This window comes from Fusarium oxysporum, chromosome 9 (assembly GCF_000149955.1).
Source record: "Fusarium oxysporum f. sp. lycopersici 4287 chromosome 9, whole genome shotgun sequence".
Taxonomy (NCBI): Eukaryota; Fungi; Ascomycota; class Sordariomycetes; order Hypocreales; family Nectriaceae; genus Fusarium; species Fusarium oxysporum.
In genome coordinates, this window is record NC_030994.1 from 2,164,989 (window position 1) to 2,179,907 (window position 14,919).

General features: G+C 50.4%; 5 protein-coding genes and 1 non-coding gene across 9 annotated transcripts; 4 read left to right on the top strand and 2 right to left on the bottom strand.

Annotated features, from left to right (window-relative positions):
* The first annotated feature begins 238 nt into the window (after positions 1 to 238).
* Positions 239 to 5,111, top strand: FOXG_12695 (uncharacterized protein). Of its 4 annotated transcripts, none has more exons than XM_018392534.1 (2): positions 239 to 1,530; positions 2,855 to 5,111. In XM_018392534.1, the coding sequence occupies exons 1-2, from the start codon at positions 1,519 to 1,521 to the stop codon at positions 4,229 to 4,231; spliced, it is 1,389 nt and encodes a 462-aa protein (XP_018251067.1). In that variant the 5' UTR covers positions 239 to 1,518; the 3' UTR covers positions 4,232 to 5,111. The 4 variants fall into 4 exon arrangements, with proteins under 4 accessions (XP_018251067.1, XP_018251068.1, XP_018251066.1 ...); XM_018392535.1 differs by having other exon boundaries at positions 288 to 2,758; XM_018392533.1 differs by having other exon boundaries at positions 288 to 2,522.
* Positions 5,001 to 7,367, bottom strand: FOXG_12696 (26S protease regulatory subunit 6B). The gene is made up of 4 exons (XM_018392536.1): positions 6,952 to 7,367; positions 6,851 to 6,892; positions 6,699 to 6,797; positions 5,001 to 6,645 (listed from the first exon to the last, which is right to left on the bottom strand). Exons 1-4 carry the CDS (start codon positions 7,104 to 7,106, stop codon positions 5,676 to 5,678), a joined length of 1,266 nt encoding a protein of 421 aa, XP_018251069.1. The 5' UTR covers positions 7,107 to 7,367; the 3' UTR covers positions 5,001 to 5,675.
* A 1,040-nt stretch (positions 7,368 to 8,407) lies between these two features.
* Positions 8,408 to 9,006, top strand: FOXG_12697 (uncharacterized protein; the record flags this gene model as incomplete). Its single annotated transcript, XM_018392537.1, has 4 exons — positions 8,408 to 8,567; positions 8,669 to 8,736; positions 8,790 to 8,832; positions 8,891 to 9,006. 4 exons carry the CDS (start codon positions 8,408 to 8,410, stop codon positions 9,004 to 9,006), a joined length of 387 nt encoding a protein of 128 aa, XP_018251070.1.
* A 571-nt stretch (positions 9,007 to 9,577) lies between these two features.
* On the top strand, positions 9,578 to 9,883 carry FOXG_20750 (uncharacterized protein; the record flags this gene model as incomplete). The annotated part of the gene is made up of 1 exon (XM_018401058.1): positions 9,578 to 9,883. One exon carries the CDS (start codon positions 9,578 to 9,580, stop codon positions 9,881 to 9,883), a length of 306 nt encoding a protein of 101 aa, XP_018251071.1.
* Positions 9,884 to 10,148: 265 nt separating this feature from the next.
* On the top strand, positions 10,149 to 10,264 carry FOXG_20751. The gene has a single exon (XR_001936416.1). It is a non-coding gene; the product is annotated as a 5S ribosomal RNA (ribosomal RNA).
* A 640-nt stretch (positions 10,265 to 10,904) lies between these two features.
* Positions 10,905 to 13,828, bottom strand: FOXG_12698 (uncharacterized protein; the record flags this gene model as incomplete). Its single annotated transcript, XM_018392538.1, has 4 exons — positions 10,905 to 11,518; positions 11,604 to 12,120; positions 12,710 to 13,116; positions 13,429 to 13,828. The coding sequence occupies 4 exons, from the start codon at positions 13,826 to 13,828 to the stop codon at positions 10,905 to 10,907; spliced, it is 1,938 nt and encodes a 645-aa protein (XP_018251072.1).
* Between the last annotated feature and the right edge of the window lie 1,091 nt (positions 13,829 to 14,919).

The window sequence follows — 14,919 nt, forward strand, 5'->3', positions numbered from 1 at the left end:
GGATTGGATGAATCGGCATTGGCATGGATATCAATCACCCACCCACACGATCCTTGTCCTTTCTAGCTTGTCTAGCTTGTCTAGCTTGTCTTTAGTGCGGTACCCACCGAATGGAAGCAATGGAGACGAGTTTCCCCAAGTCATATCCTATTGGATCCCGTTTATTGATTGATGTGAAATATCCCAGGCCCTTTTTCCCTTGGTCAAACGGTTTCTCAGGTTCGCGAGGGGCCATGTCTTAAAAACGCCCACCCCCACAGCCACGAGAATTGACATCTACTTGTACTATCGAAACCAAAGCAAAGAAACCTCGACTCGACTCACCTCTACGGACTGAATGACAATGGTGATGATGGATTAGAAAATCACCAGCTACTTTCTCGGTGTCTTTCCATTTTACTTTGCCCTTGAATACAGGCATCGTCATCCTTAAGCTCGGCTTCATTCACTCAGAAACTCAAACTAAACCTTGTCCGTCCGATCCCGTCGTTTCCGTCGAATCCTCTCCAATTGCCATCCTCCTCTTCCATAATCTCTCCCTCATCTTTCTTTGTCGATACGATCATTTGGGTTTGCCCATTCTCTCGCTCTGGCTCTCGCTCTGGCTCTGGGGCTGCAGCCGCGACTTTCCGCCGCCGATATTCCGTCCGTCTACCGGAGCTCTCTACATTAATTGCCCCTCCCTTTCTCTCTGTCTCTCTTACGCCTCATCAACCTGAACTGGGTTGCTGCAGTTCCTTGTCCTTGTCGACTTATTTCCCCACGCAGCGTAACTTTGCGAGCGAGTCAAAGGCCATTCTTGTCTTCTCGGTTAACCTGATACGTTTATTTAACGACTCGATTTCTTTGTTCGACAATCTTGCCCGGAGCAATTGCACATCTTGGGTGCTGCCACCTTTATCCATACCATACTGTACTGTACCATACCTTAGCACACCCTGGTCGAATCGGACATCGAACCAAGCAGAGAGCTCCGAAAGCAAACATCCCTACATCCAATTCAATTCGATTCATCCGAACAAAGACAGTCCCTGGCCTGTCTGGTCCACCGAAAACCCAATTGAACCGAATCGAATCTTCAACAACAGCTACTACTGTCCTGTCCTGTCCTGTCCTGTCCTGTCCTGTCCTGTAGCCCTACTGCACTCCGCCTGCAACTGCAACTGGAACTGCAAGCACTGCACGAGCCATTCGTACTACCACGCCCACGCCTAATTACTTGTACCTACGCACGCCCTCGTCGATCCGGCCCCTGCTCGCGCCTCAAGGTCTCGCCTCGATACCTCTTGACTCTCTCCCTCTACAAACTTATTTACGACCGCGACGCCCCGAAAACCAGCTTCAGCTTTAAATCAAGCTTACAACACAGCACAGCTCTCCCCGCCGTCCCTTGTGCAGTCTTGTGCTGCCAAAAGGGAGACCCCATCCCTGTCTCGCAGCGTCGCCCAATCGTCGATAATACTTTGATACTTACGTTTTTTCCTCTGCCGCGATTCGATTCCGAGACGACGATACGTCATGACATACATTGTAAGTGTACAACACAAATTTCCTTCAAGGTCAAATCTCCATGTCTCGACTTGACATGTCTCGCTTTGCTTTGCTTTGCTTGTCTTTACTTGACTTGGCTCTCTTGTACAACCACATGCCAATTCCTGCCACGTCCGACGTCGCACCCTCCACGCTCCGAGCTGCTTCCTCCGCCCTGGTCAATGAAGGCATCACACGCCATGCATTGACTTCACATGGTCGATAGCTTGTCTCAGCAGATCCCTGTCAGCCATGAATGAATGCTTGCCTCCTTGAGCCTTTGACTCTCTGCACGTCCCTAGGTCGAGCAGTCTCGCCCGCCCTGTTGGGTCCAGACATTTCTGGTACCTTTCTTCACCAAAGATCTCTCTCACACACACACACACACACACACACACACTCACTTCTATCATGTATCATGATTCCTTACCATGATCCCATTCCTATTCTCGTCCATCCATCCATACACAGCAACCATGTCTTGGCTCTCATCGATGTTGCTTCTCGACGTCGCTTTCGACCTTCCCTTGCTTTTATCCCCCTTGGCTTCATCCTCACATCCCTTCCCTTTTCACACCCTCGCTCTCGTTTTCCTAGCTGCCAGTCCGTTGACGGCCCGTCTGCCGTACCTCCTAAATGGCCCCCGAGCCGCCCGCTGTCTGACATGCACTTTTCACCCTCACACACACCCTGTCCTGGTCTGTCCTGTCCTTTTCTTTATCCCCCATCGCATCGCATCCCACATCCCACGCACCCAGCCCAAGTCTTTACTTGTCTTGTCTGCACACCCTTGACTAGGCACGAACAATACACAGGCGCACACAGACATGCACTTACATCCACACCGCTTCACCGCTCGACTGTGATTGCCCTGCCCTCGATTCAGCGTTGGTAGTTCTGGGGCAATCATGCTTCTTACTGGAATCCCAACTCACCGGTGCCACATCACTTCCCTACCTCAGCCCCATGACCTCAAGAGCGGCCCGTTGCCGGTAAGAGAGGAGCCAGGGCGACCAAAACAAGCTGTCTCCGTACACCAAGATATATCACCACTTGCTTTGTTCCTATAATACCATGTCTCCCATCGCTACCCCTTGCAACCCTCCTGTTCTGAGGTCTATTTATCCATACATGATCTATCCCTGCCCCATAACGTCATGAGCTTTTTGACACGATATACTTCCCCAGAGCCATCATTTGTTACTATGATCAATTCTCTCGGCAGCTTGTACATTACCTACCACTTTGATCTACTGTTGTTCTCGCGCCAACTGGCCATCTGCTCGCAATGCGCAAGAATCAACCACTAATGGCGTCTTTCCAGCTATGTCTTGCCCACTACTGCGACCTCCATGGCCCGACCCCTTTGATGGTCACTGAGGGTCTACCTGCCTCATGTACTGTCTGCTTTGAAGATGGTGCAGATCCTGCCGATAACAGACCACGATCCAGCGCGCATGCATCGTCGACTGCTCTCAACGACGCATTAAAGAACCTCGACCTATCTCGGAGCGCTTCAATGCCAGCCTCCGAACAAGAGGCTCAGGCGCAACGTGCAGCGCTATTGCGAAACTCTAGCAATTCTGGCGCAACTCCCACTGCTATCGATACTCCTCCTGAAAGTCCACGACCGGCCCCTCCTCATCCTCGGCGCGATTCGAGTTTCCGAAGAACCTATGACGAGACTGTGACAAAGAAACAAGGCCCTTGCGATAACTGCGCAATGACCTTGCCGCGACAGCAAGCGGGATCAAATAGTGTTCATCTCGCAAACAATACTCGTGGACCAACATTGCGCACTCGTGCGCCAGCAGAACGGGTTTTCGGCGCAGGAGGGCAGGCATCGCCTCCCAATTCCCAGACCTCGAGTGATACCGATGGAGAGCGGGACGAGGACCCTCGGGCTCGGCAAAGAATAACACCCTCGGTCAGCTCGCGAATACCTCGGCGATCAAGCAAGAGTGGTGGTACAGGCAATTCGACCGCAGCAGAACGGACACCCTTTCATGTCCACTACGTCGACTATACATCTACCCATGATCCGGTCCTACCCGACTCTTTCTCTCTTATTCGAGCATCTTGCTTGCGCACTCTATCCTTCGAGACGTTACCCCGTGCTCCATCTACGGCAAACCCCACTTCACCCGTTGCGACCTCTTCTCCGGCCTTTGTCACTACACAAAGCGCCGGCTCGGCTGTCACAGGCGGCCCCATCTTTTTCGGCGACGCCCTCGCCGGTTACACGACGGCTTATATCTTCCGTATTCCTGATGTACACGCACGGGGTCATAAGAGAGTGTATGCCTTCTTGGCGCTTAGTACTCACCGAGAGCGCCTGGCCATGAAGACATTTGCTGTGGTCTCGACCGCTTTTCGCGAGCTCGCTACATGGATCCAGCAACTGGCTGAAGCCGAGGCCGAGCGAGCGGCCGAGAACTCTCCTATTGGTAGCAGCATCTATGGGGGTGGCTATGCACCACCACCACCAACTGTCGAATCCTCTGGAGGCCCTGATCGCAATGGAAGCAGCTTTCTGACAGGTGGTAGCGGGTTCACCCGACGGATGGGAGGTGGCCCTGGTGCCTCAGCCCCAAAAGCCCGTGGTCTAGCGGAGATTGTTGGACAGCCTGATATCTTTATCGAGCTGCACCGGCGTTTCGTGCACCTTCTCTTTGAAGTTGGTGTTACCTTGAGCTCGTAATGAGCTGCTTATGCCTATTGGCATGCTCTATACGTTTTTCTGCTTCGGCATACCCAAGGCCATTCCTTAGGATCAGGATGACTTCTTCTACCCTGTCTTCTCGGGATGATCTGGTCGCCGCAGACATACCCCAGCCTTACCAATGCTACTCTCCACGCCCTACCCAATGATACTGAACCGGTCAAAATCCGATTCGTCCTTGTTGGCTCGGCGCTTTTTTGTCCTTAGGAGCAATAAGCGATGTATGATTTTACATACAAGCATACTTATTCGAGAGTAATGGCAATGGTAATGGCTAATGGTTAATACCTCAATGAAGCAACGATCTCGGTCGATAGCTGCAGTCACTCAAGACCTACTGGTCTTTTCTACATTTCCTTTTCACAATGCTCGAGGATTCTTGGCAATGCTGCTTACACCTTTCCGCAAGACCGGGGAGTTATACCCAGCGGCCGACTTGCCAAGAGCCTCGTGTAACTGTATTCTTACATGTTTCGACTTCGGAAGGGCTTTACGCCGTTGTCATTCGGCATATTTTGCACGGGCATTTGATTCCCATTTGATTCTTGTAGCGTGTTTGTTATCTACTTTTGTGCGCAGAGAACCCGTCAGGACGGGAACTCTAAGGAAGCGGGCGAAACAAAATAGACGGATAGCGAGTTGGGGGAAACAAACCCGAAAAGATGGACGGAATAATGGAGTTTGTGGCGAAATAACTGTATTTTACAATCCTTTACCTGTTATCACTTGTCAGATGGAGATCAACAGCCAGGAGTTGGCACGGTTTTATTGATAGACTTGTACGGAACATAGACAGGAAAATGTTATGAAATGGAAAACTACGGTTATTTACGATTAACTTGACCTTCAAAATACCCCATTGTTGTGTGCTATTGTGCGTGGTTATCTGTGAAGTTCGCATGCCTAAGATTGAGAATTCGGAACTATCAAGCGACTGAGGATGAATAATTCGCCTCCGGGTTGAATTGTTGGGAACTTGGACCTCCAATCTCGATTACACATACCATTTACTGTTTATCGCCGCTGACTTTCAAAAGGCCACATTGATGCATGCAGCAGAGCATCACCAATGTTACATCTGAAGCCGCATCCCACTTTGTTGGCTGCAGTATCTTGCTGTGACCGGACAAGTTGCTCAGAAACATGTGATAGTCTGACATACAGAATGGTAAGATTCTTGAGATGTAACTCGAAGCACACATCGCGTAAATCAATCAGTTCACCGGTGTGAACCAAAGAGACAAATTCATATCGCTTGCGCCGTCAATCGGCACGTTGATTAATCCTAATCTACCTTTCGCTCTAATCCGCCTCCCTTATGGACTTTTCCTTCCATATCCCCTTGGCCTGATAGTTGACGTATGTAATACAGGATAGATGACACACAAGAGTGCGTGAAATGATAAACAGACACCAAGTGGATCTATTTGTAGAAATCAAACTTGTTCTCTTCGCCGGTACCCTTGACCTGGCTTGAGTAGGCGTCCTCGAGATCACTCTGAATGATGTTGTAACGGTTCTTACGGACAGCACGGAGACCAGCCTCCTGCATGATCGCAGCGATGACAGCACCAGACAGAGGGTCGTTTCGGACGATAAGGGAGTCGAGATCGACTTCGGGAGCCAGACTCATCTTGCCGGCGATGGTGGAGAAGATGAGACGTCGTTCACGGCGATCTCGCAGAGAGGGGAATTCGATCTTTCGGTCGAGACGTCCAGGTCGGAGAAGAGCAGGGTCAAGAGTATCGGCTCGGTTGGTGGCCATGATGACCTTGACGTTAGCGGTCTGATCGAAACCATCCATCTGGTTGAGAAGTTCGAGAAGAATACGCTGGACTTCTCGATCGGCACCGGTCTGGGCGTCGAATCGCTTGGTGGCAATGGCGTCGATTTCATCGATGAAGATAATAGCGGGAGAGTTCTCGCGAGCCATGCGGAAAACATCACGGACCATTCGGGGACCCTCACCGAGATACTTCTGAACGAACTCGGAACCGACAACTCGGATGAAGTTGGCGGTGGTTGAGTTGGCAACGGCCTTGACCAACATAGTCTTGCCGGTACCAGGAGGGCCGTAGAGCAGAACACCTCGAGGGGGGTCGATACCGATCTGCTTGTAGAGGTCAAAGTGTGTCAAGGGGAGCTCGACAGCTTCGCGAATCTCCTGCTTCTGCATGTCCAGACCACCGACATCGGCGTATGTCACATCGGGCTTCTCGTCGGCGCCAAGCATAGCAATGGAGGAGTCGGCCTCGGGGGGAAGAATATCGACAAGGGCGTTAGAGTGTCGATGGAGGGCAACCGAGGAGGAAGCCTTGAGCTTCTCCCGGTCGAGGGTAGAGAGGATTCTGACGACATAGTTGGATCCGGTGCTAGACTGCACAATTCCAGTACTTGAGATGCTGGTTAGCTCGTGTAGAATTGTCGGTTGCAGGTGAGCACATACTTTTGGTCAATAGCCTCCATAAACTGTCCTATAACTAATGGCACGCTCTGAATCCGCTTGATTTCTTCTTGAGCCCGTACAAGCTCACGCTTCAAACTCCTGCAAAGAATCAGCAAATCATAACTAGGATTCAGACGGGATTGATAAATTACCTTTGCTCATCCTTGATATACTCTTCTTGCAGCTGGATGTACCTATTCGAAAGCTATCAGTTCCCCGCAACTTTGGGATATCTGAGACTGGAGTATCGTACTCTAGTTGCCTCTGGAGCTTCTTGAGGTTCGCGTAGTCGTCTCCTCCATCGGTTGATACACCCTCGAAGTTATCAATTGTGGGAATGGTTGAGTGCGCGGCCCTCTTGTGAGGTGCCACTTGGTTTGCTGGGTTTTCGACAGCGACGTCACCCATTTTTGCGCTTCTACTGTGTGGTTAAGATAGGTGAAATGATCGTGAAAATGCGGTGTAGATAGAAATACGCGTCGATCCTGGAAAGCGATTGTCGTCGGGAGATACAGCGCTTGGTTGTTGTTTCGGTCGTTGAGGGAGTGATGGAGCTGCTTCGAGATGATGCCAGGCGCCAGTAACGACGACGACGACACTGGAAGCTAAGGTGAGCTAGCGCGGCTTGAAATCTTAGTCATCTGGATTGAGCTTGACTCACGTGATCTGTCGACGTCAAGAGTGAGAGCAATGAGGGTCCAGACTCGATAGCTTTGATTGGCTCATGATTCTCTCTCACAGGCAGGGCGAAGTGGGGTTGCAAGCTTGCAGCAGCTGCAAGGCTCCAAGGCTCCAAGGCTCCAACGACCCCAGTGCGAGCTTCAGTGAATCAGATTGGCCGATTATCGGGGGGATCTGCCTCCACACAAGACCAAAGACGTGGGGACCCTGAAGGGGACGTTTCTAGCCTGGTACATGAGAGCTACAGCGGATGAAGTGCCTCTGTACTTTCGGCACTTGACCCTTCTGAGGCTGTATAAGCTGGGGGAATGTCTTATTAGTGGCGTTGAACTGATTCAGTCTAATGTTGAAAGATGGCGGGTTTTGCGGTGAGAATAGACTCATGACCCTGTCGATAAGCCTGCCCCGCGATGTTCGGTGAGAGATGCAAGGTGAATCGTGAATCGTTCATACAGTATTTACAGTATAGAGTATTATTATTGTTAATTGTTAGGGAGGAGCTGCTCGCTTGTCTTTACAGTACATGTATCTTTATGGATCGTCTCATGTAAACTCAAGTACCCGGTTGGATTGTGGCTTATCGGCGTCGGATCACTCGCCTGTTCACGGGATGATGCGGCGGTGATTCACTGGTCGGCGGCCGAGGAGCAAGGTAAGGCAATCGACAAGTCACCTCACTCACTGACTGGTACCTCTTTGAAACCACCTTCTACCTTCTGACTTGTTCAACCTCCAACCAACTCAACCTCTTTGTCTTTTTGCTCTCTTTTCGATCGCCTTTCTCGCACAAGCCATCCTCACGTCTCTTATCACCTTAATCTATTACTTACTGCTCGGCGTGTCTTTGTTGCGTCATTCTACGGATACTGCTGCCATCTCCTCCCCAAACGCCGTCATCTTCCCTCCCTCCGCTGCCGTTTTCGACTCGGCCAACCTCTCGTCACACACACAAAATACCCCTCGTTTCATCTTGAGTTGCTTGTTTGTCTCTGTCTAGATACTCCAGCAACCTCAACATCGCACATACAATGTCGTCCTCTATCGCCATTCCCGCTGGCCCCTCGGCTACCCGCCCATTCCATAAGGGCACCGGCTCTTCTACAAACAGCCCGTTTGGCACTCCTTCGTCTTCTCCTCCGTCAGCCGGAAAGGACAAGGCCCTGCACAACCGCCGTCCGAGCCTCCTGAGTAAGTGAAGCTGGATCATCCCCCGCCTCACACGATTGCAGCGACAATGATACGATCGTCTTATCATGCACCCGCAGTCGTTTACTGACTTGTCTTTGTAGGCTCTTCACTCTCCAAACAAGAATGCACCGTCATTAACGTCGGCGATCCGGAAGGCACTCCCCGATTGGTAAGTGTCTCGACAATGTTATACTTGGTTTCAGGTGTACTGACTTTCCATAGATCTCCTACCTCTCCTCCAGCCAGGGTTTCGCCTGGAACCCCGGTATGTTTCACTTGTATCATGAATAGCCTCTCCACGAGTCACGGCTAACAACTGGTAGAAATCTTTCTCCCATCTTATATCGACTGCGACTATGTTCCCCTTGAGAACCGCCGGGACCCAGTCCACGAGATCATTCTGACCGACGACGAGTCCAAGAACCTGCTACCCCATTAAATCGCCTGACATTATATCGCATACACAGACCAGGCCACGATAGACATTTTCTTCTCACGAGATTCCCGATTCAACGACAGGCCTGCTATTATCCAGTTATTGTTTTTATGGCGTTACGATTCCCGCGGCTTTTTACTTTGCTTTCCTTGCCTTTCCTTTCAGTCAAGCAAGACATGACACTTGTTTTAGGCCTGTCGACGCATGGGCATTGTTCGGTGGAGTATGATTTCGGGACAGGGTCCCTGGTCAATCGGCTTGACAGCCTCACTTTTAGGTTTTGGCTTTGGCGGAGTAGACAAGACATGGCAAAGCATCCATCACTTCAGCGTCCGGCACATTCGGTATCAATCTTGGGAATTGGATTGGGGGGAACGCCTGGATTTGCGGGCTAAATGGAAGAGGTTATTTTCACTTCTTGGGGGTCTTGAGACCAAACTGTTTCGTTCTTTTTCCTCACTAATTTTGCGGCTGGACTGTTTTGTTCTTGAGGGATGGTGGCGTTGAGGTAGGACGGTGTTTCTTTGTTTGTAACTCTCCTCAATTCACATGACTTAACTTGATCATCGCTCAAATGACACCTGCGATGTTGATCGCTTCCCCGCTGGGGTCAATCACCGACGGCCGATATGAGCCGGCCCCCTACCGAGAACTCGCCCGGACCGGAGCTAACTGTACGGGGCCGGCCGGTGAACCTTTGATGTCATTCAAGCCCAAGAAACAAGTTCCGTCTTCGGTATTGGTGATCGACGTCAGATTGACAGAGATCAAGTCTCATTGTCGCACGGATTATGTTGGATTGCATTACGCTATGGATCTTTGTAAAAAACGGTTTGAGGGCACGGCCACGAGTCTATTACCGATTCCCGACAACGATTAACTTTGTTTCCATACCGGCCAGTACCCGGTATCTGACTCAACCAACATCCATCGCCAAGAGCGCCATGGTGCAAACATTATCTTTACAGCACTTTCGCATCTTGGGCAGCGATTTATGTCTTGATCGATAATGAGGCCTGCAATTCCGGGTGGCCTCGTTCTACAGGGTCCACCTTTTACACCACAGTCGGTGAGATCTCACAACGATGCCTGGGGACACAACTGGGTATCATCATGAGCACAGTTTGCGAGTCTATCAAGCACATACGACCATAGCTCGTAGAAAATACGGGATCCCGTCTGCTCTCCCATAGTCAAGCTGCGAAGCGCTGGATTAGTAGTTGGGTCGGTGACGACCAGCGAATCCCCGGTGTTGTATGTTCTTTTTGTGGTGTTTTTGATGATTGTCAGGGACTGATTACTGCCTTTTTGAGAGCGGTTAGAGACGTAGATGCAATGTTATAGAGTTTGTAACAGCAGAGTAATATGGGCTTATGAAAGCTAACCATAAGGTGTTGTTAAACAGCCTTGCTTCTTGAACTGTTTATGTGCAGGCCGATTCCGCTCCGTACCGTTTTACAGGGCCGGCGCCGACGGTGGGGCTCCGGTGCCGTTTTCGTGATCGCCCACCGGGGGGCCGAAGATGAACGCCCGTAGACTTCCCCCCCGAGCATTTAGCGAGACACACTCCCCTCCAAAGCAGACTCCTTGCAATGCATCTCGAATTTAATCAATGGTCAAATCTCACTCTTAGAATGCTTGCTTTAACTGTCAGGGCGTCCAGATATCGGCGATACCGTTCCAATGCCCTCCCAGATCCGGAGCTGAACGGGGCTTGCACTGAGTACTTCCACGGAGCCATACATGTTAGTAAGCAACTCGTGTTTCTCGACACTGTCTGGAATCTTTTCACCACCCTCTTCAAGTACCGTAGTCTCCCTCGTCTGCATTAATTCACTGTAGTATGATTCCATAAAAGAGTCATCCTTCACATCAACATCGTTTTCCCTCCCTCGCCACTCCTAATCCTCACGATAAAACGGGTTGGCAGCGAACTCACTGGCGACCTTCCATAGGTGCCAGCTCGGCTCTGGGTCAAGGTTCTTATAGACATTCTCGTAATCGCAGACAATCGCTGCTGCCGCGCACTGCCTCTTCATCTCGGGCACCTTTATGGCGAGAAGGCTAAGCATATCTGACTGCGGCTGCAGGGGCCACCATATGATGTAGGGCATCGGGACTCCGGGTGGCCAGCCGTCTTCAAACACGGAAGCGTCGTTGAGCATGATGCGTCGCGCCATTATGGCTCGCTGGATATCCCACACGTATGGGGCAGACCTGGCATAGATGGTGTCGTTCTTGATCTGGTCCGCCCACCAGCGAGCATACATGGTGTGATGTAAGACACCACGGATGACACAGTCCTGGTCCAGTTGCGTCAAGGTTCTTTCAGAATTGGCGAGCTGGGCATAGCGTTCGATGTTGCCGTCGTGAGCGGCCATCTGTGTCAATAAAGTCTTCTTCACCGTCGGCAGATCCCGAGGCAGAGGACTGTAGAGCAGCTTCGCCTCGTCATCAGTCAGTGTGCCGTGCCGTTGGTCTACTTCTTGGTCCTCGAGGCCAAGATGCATGTCCTCTTCGATGCATGGAAAGGAGGTCATCGTTGGACAACCGTGTGATGCCCTTGTCGAGCTGCCAAGCGCCATCGCACTCGGTATTACCGTTCAGATACGCCGGGCATTCATATTCCATCAATTCAATGGTGCGCTTGCAGTCGTCCATAATGGCATAGCGAGATTTGAAACTCATGATCTCGTCATAGATGAGTTTCCCACCGTCTGTCTCGCTTTCTCGCGCCTCTTCAGCGATGGACACTTCAGGCAGGAGGTCAAGCTCCTGATAAAGGACGTGGTAACCTGCTGCAGCACATGCACGACCGACTTGATAGCGCATGCCGGGGAACTTAGAGGCCAGTGAACGGTAGGTGTCCTCGGTGGCCATGTCTGGATGCCATATACAATATGGCTGCTCCTCCGCCATCATCCGTTCCGGTATGTCGTTGCTCATGATGCGGCGAGGGTTGCGGGCTCGAGCGACCTGAGGCATTGAGGAGCTGAGGCGTCTGACAGGTTCACTCATGGCCGAGTGGTAGTGCAGGCGAATGCCCCGGATAAGCGCTGCGCGACTATCACGGTCTTCAAGGAGCCTCGGCACTCCATCACCGCGTATGGCCTTTTCCTGATCCGTTCGAAGTTCAAGGCGGTCCAACATTTTATTTATTTTTGTATATTTCTTTGCTGGGCGGAGGATGATGAGGCAAAGCTTCAGAATTTGGGTCGTTGATTTGTTGATTAAAGGGTTGACATGACATCGGAGGGGTCAAATATTCTTGCCAAGGATGAAAAGAATATCCCGGCGTCCTCCTCTTCACAGCCCTCAGCTCCATAGATCCACAACAATTCCAAATGTTACCTGATAGCTGCGATTTGAGCCACAAGACCTATGTCGAGATACGGCATCCAAATTACTGTAGTAATAGGCTTCCAATGTAGCTTATAATGGGTTTAAGTTGAAGATGAACTTCCTCGACATTTACTGCCACGATCAGTACATCAAAGGTATTTCTGATGCACATGAACGCCGTGTTACATGACCAGTAGGATAGTTGTGTGGTTTTCCAAGTTCAGAGCCGGACCTATGGTAACCCCCTGTCCTCCCCAATTCACCTTTGAATCCGCCATAACATGTATCACGGAGTCTTCACCTCGTCAACCTCTTTATGTTCTTGCAACAAACTCAATTGAACCCAACTGGGGCAGCCACCCACATCCCAAGCATCGACCCGAAGCTCATAAGTCACAAGGTCCTCTTGGGAAGTTGGCATCTTGCGGAGAACAGCTGAAAACACAGTCTCTGGAACCCTAACAGATCGTTTTACAGCACGGTCTGTATGTGCAACAAAAGATTTCTTGTACTGCGCACAAGCCCGAAAGAGAGCGTTCTTACGAGACTCATCGATGTCGTTGCTAGACTGCGAAAGTTCTCGAATAGCGCATGAAGCATCGTCGGTTGATATCATAATGTCGATCCGAAAGAGTGAGGATTGAGAGCCATGTGAACAGGCAACCCAGAGAGCCTTGAATGGGGACTCATGTATCGGAGTTTGTCGTTTCATCCAGTCGTCACTTGGATAAGACAAGACAATATCGAGGGAGCGTGTAGTTGTCGATGAGACTTGTGCCAATATATTTAATTGCTTTGATGAAAACATTGAAGAAGGCGGATTCATGTCAAGGTTATTTGAACCTTCGAAATAGCCACTGGGTCGAATGAATAGTTCCGTAGGTCGAAAATACGGGAGCAGTGTCTTGGGCACACCGATAAGTGAAAACGATTTAACTCTGCAATAGACCCGCCGTCGCGCCGACTCATAGTCACGTTCTATTAGGACACAGACAAGACTGTCCTCTGTCTCATATGATAGCCATGCAACTCGGGCCAGGTGAAGATCAGTAGGGAACAGAACATGCAGATTGACACGTAAACCACGACTTGTGAACTCGGGAGGACTTGTTCGGACCGACTGCAGCGCAACGATGCTACGTTGGCCTCGAAACATGCGGCCATATTCCTTCTCGTGCAGGACTCGATATTCGATGCTCTGTTTCTCCGCATCAAGCTCAGACTCAGAAGGGGGAGGAAATGCATGACCATGATCGACCATCTTCTGGTCCTGCGTGTGCTTTGAAGCTTGAGCATGTAGAGAACTCTTGGAGAATTGCGAGGGTGACCAAGCCAGAAACCCAGTAGAGGAGATTTCGGAATCGGCTATTGGGTTATCTTGCTGGAGAGTCCATGCAAACATGCTATAGTCCTCTTCTTGTCGGAGAATCTGCTCCTGAAGTCGGATAAATGACTTGGCTCCTTCGCCATAGAGAAGAGGCATGTTGACATCGAACAAGCCCAACAAACAGTAGGCAAGATCTTCCTCTCTGGTTGTGGTTCGAGCCGATGCCCACGACATTCGCTCGGCGACATTGTATGATGAAGGATGGGAACCACGTAATACAGTGATTGGGATGCCAGTGGCACTCTCTATACTTGAAGCGAGACTCTTTTTTGTACCGATTACGGTCCATTCTTTGGAGCAGAGCTCGACGAGTTGAGGCGCGATCAGTTCCTGAAGCGTCCAACCTCTTGTGAACCACCTGCTTCTGCCGAACTCTGTGATATGAAAGACGTCCGTAATGGTAGGTGTTTCTGTGGTGACATCTTGTAAATAAGCATAACAGACGGTCGCTTTTTGGTACCACTTGTACATGGAATTGATTGCCTCAGATAGCTCAGCGCTACTAGACTTGTCAATACAGCAAGTGTCGATCCAAGCCCACTCGAAGCCATCTTGAGCTGCCTTTCTACAACAACCGACAAGTTTAGGGTAGCCTTGCTTCGAGGAAGAAGTCAGGGCGCCAATATCGCTGTAGAGGACCTCTTCTTCGGTCCATGTGTGACTGAGAATTGCGTAGGGAGGGACTTGTCCGATGAATTCTTTCAGCTGAAGAGTTGAGACATTTAATAGACGCATTGTAACAATTGAAAGAGCAGTGGTGGTTGGGACACTTGAGCTGCTTGAGAGTTTGGGACGGTGTAATCACGTTGACGGACAAGTAGAAGCAGGCTGTCTCGTGTAATTGTTCATCATTCGTCGTTGCTTGACTGAGCTATGCCGAGACATGGCTGAGGAGAAGCTTACGGCCGAGACAAACTCAGCGACAATTGGTCAGTTTTGGGTCAGGCTGCGACATTCCTCACCTTGGTCGAGTATCATTCACGATAGTTCATCACGATGGAACAACAGATGGCAAAGTATGTAGCTCAGATGAACTGTATAGTATTAAGGTCTATGCACCTCTATCAAGAGATCTATGTGCAAGTTGTAGAAATGAATTATATACCCAACGCTTCCATCCTTAGTTCATCATGTGTGAAATTAATCACTAAAGACCAATGCTTTTCCCTTGTCGTCCAAGCTCATTA

What these genes read in the sequence shown, in the direction of transcription:
- FOXG_12696 (XM_018392536.1), bottom strand. Translation starts at nt 7,106, where the DNA reads ATGGGTGACGTCGCTGTCGAAAACCCAGCAAACCAAGTGGCACCTCAC. An exon ending in TATATCAAGGATGAGCAAAG is followed by an intron (nt 6,798 to 6,850) that starts GTAATTTATCAA and finishes GATTCTTTGCAG; the next exon opens with GAGTTTGAAGCGTGAGCTTG. An exon ending in ATGGAGGCTATTGACCAAAA is followed by an intron (nt 6,646 to 6,698) that starts GTATGTGCTCAC and finishes CAGCATCTCAAG; the next exon opens with TACTGGAATTGTGCAGTCTA.
- FOXG_12695 (XM_018392532.1), top strand. Translation starts at nt 1,962, where the DNA reads ATGATCCCATTCCTATTCTCGTCCATCCATCCATACACAGCAACCATG. An exon ending in CTCACACACACCCTGTCCTG is followed by an intron (nt 2,229 to 2,854) that starts GTCTGTCCTGTC and finishes GCGTCTTTCCAG; the next exon opens with CTATGTCTTGCCCACTACTG.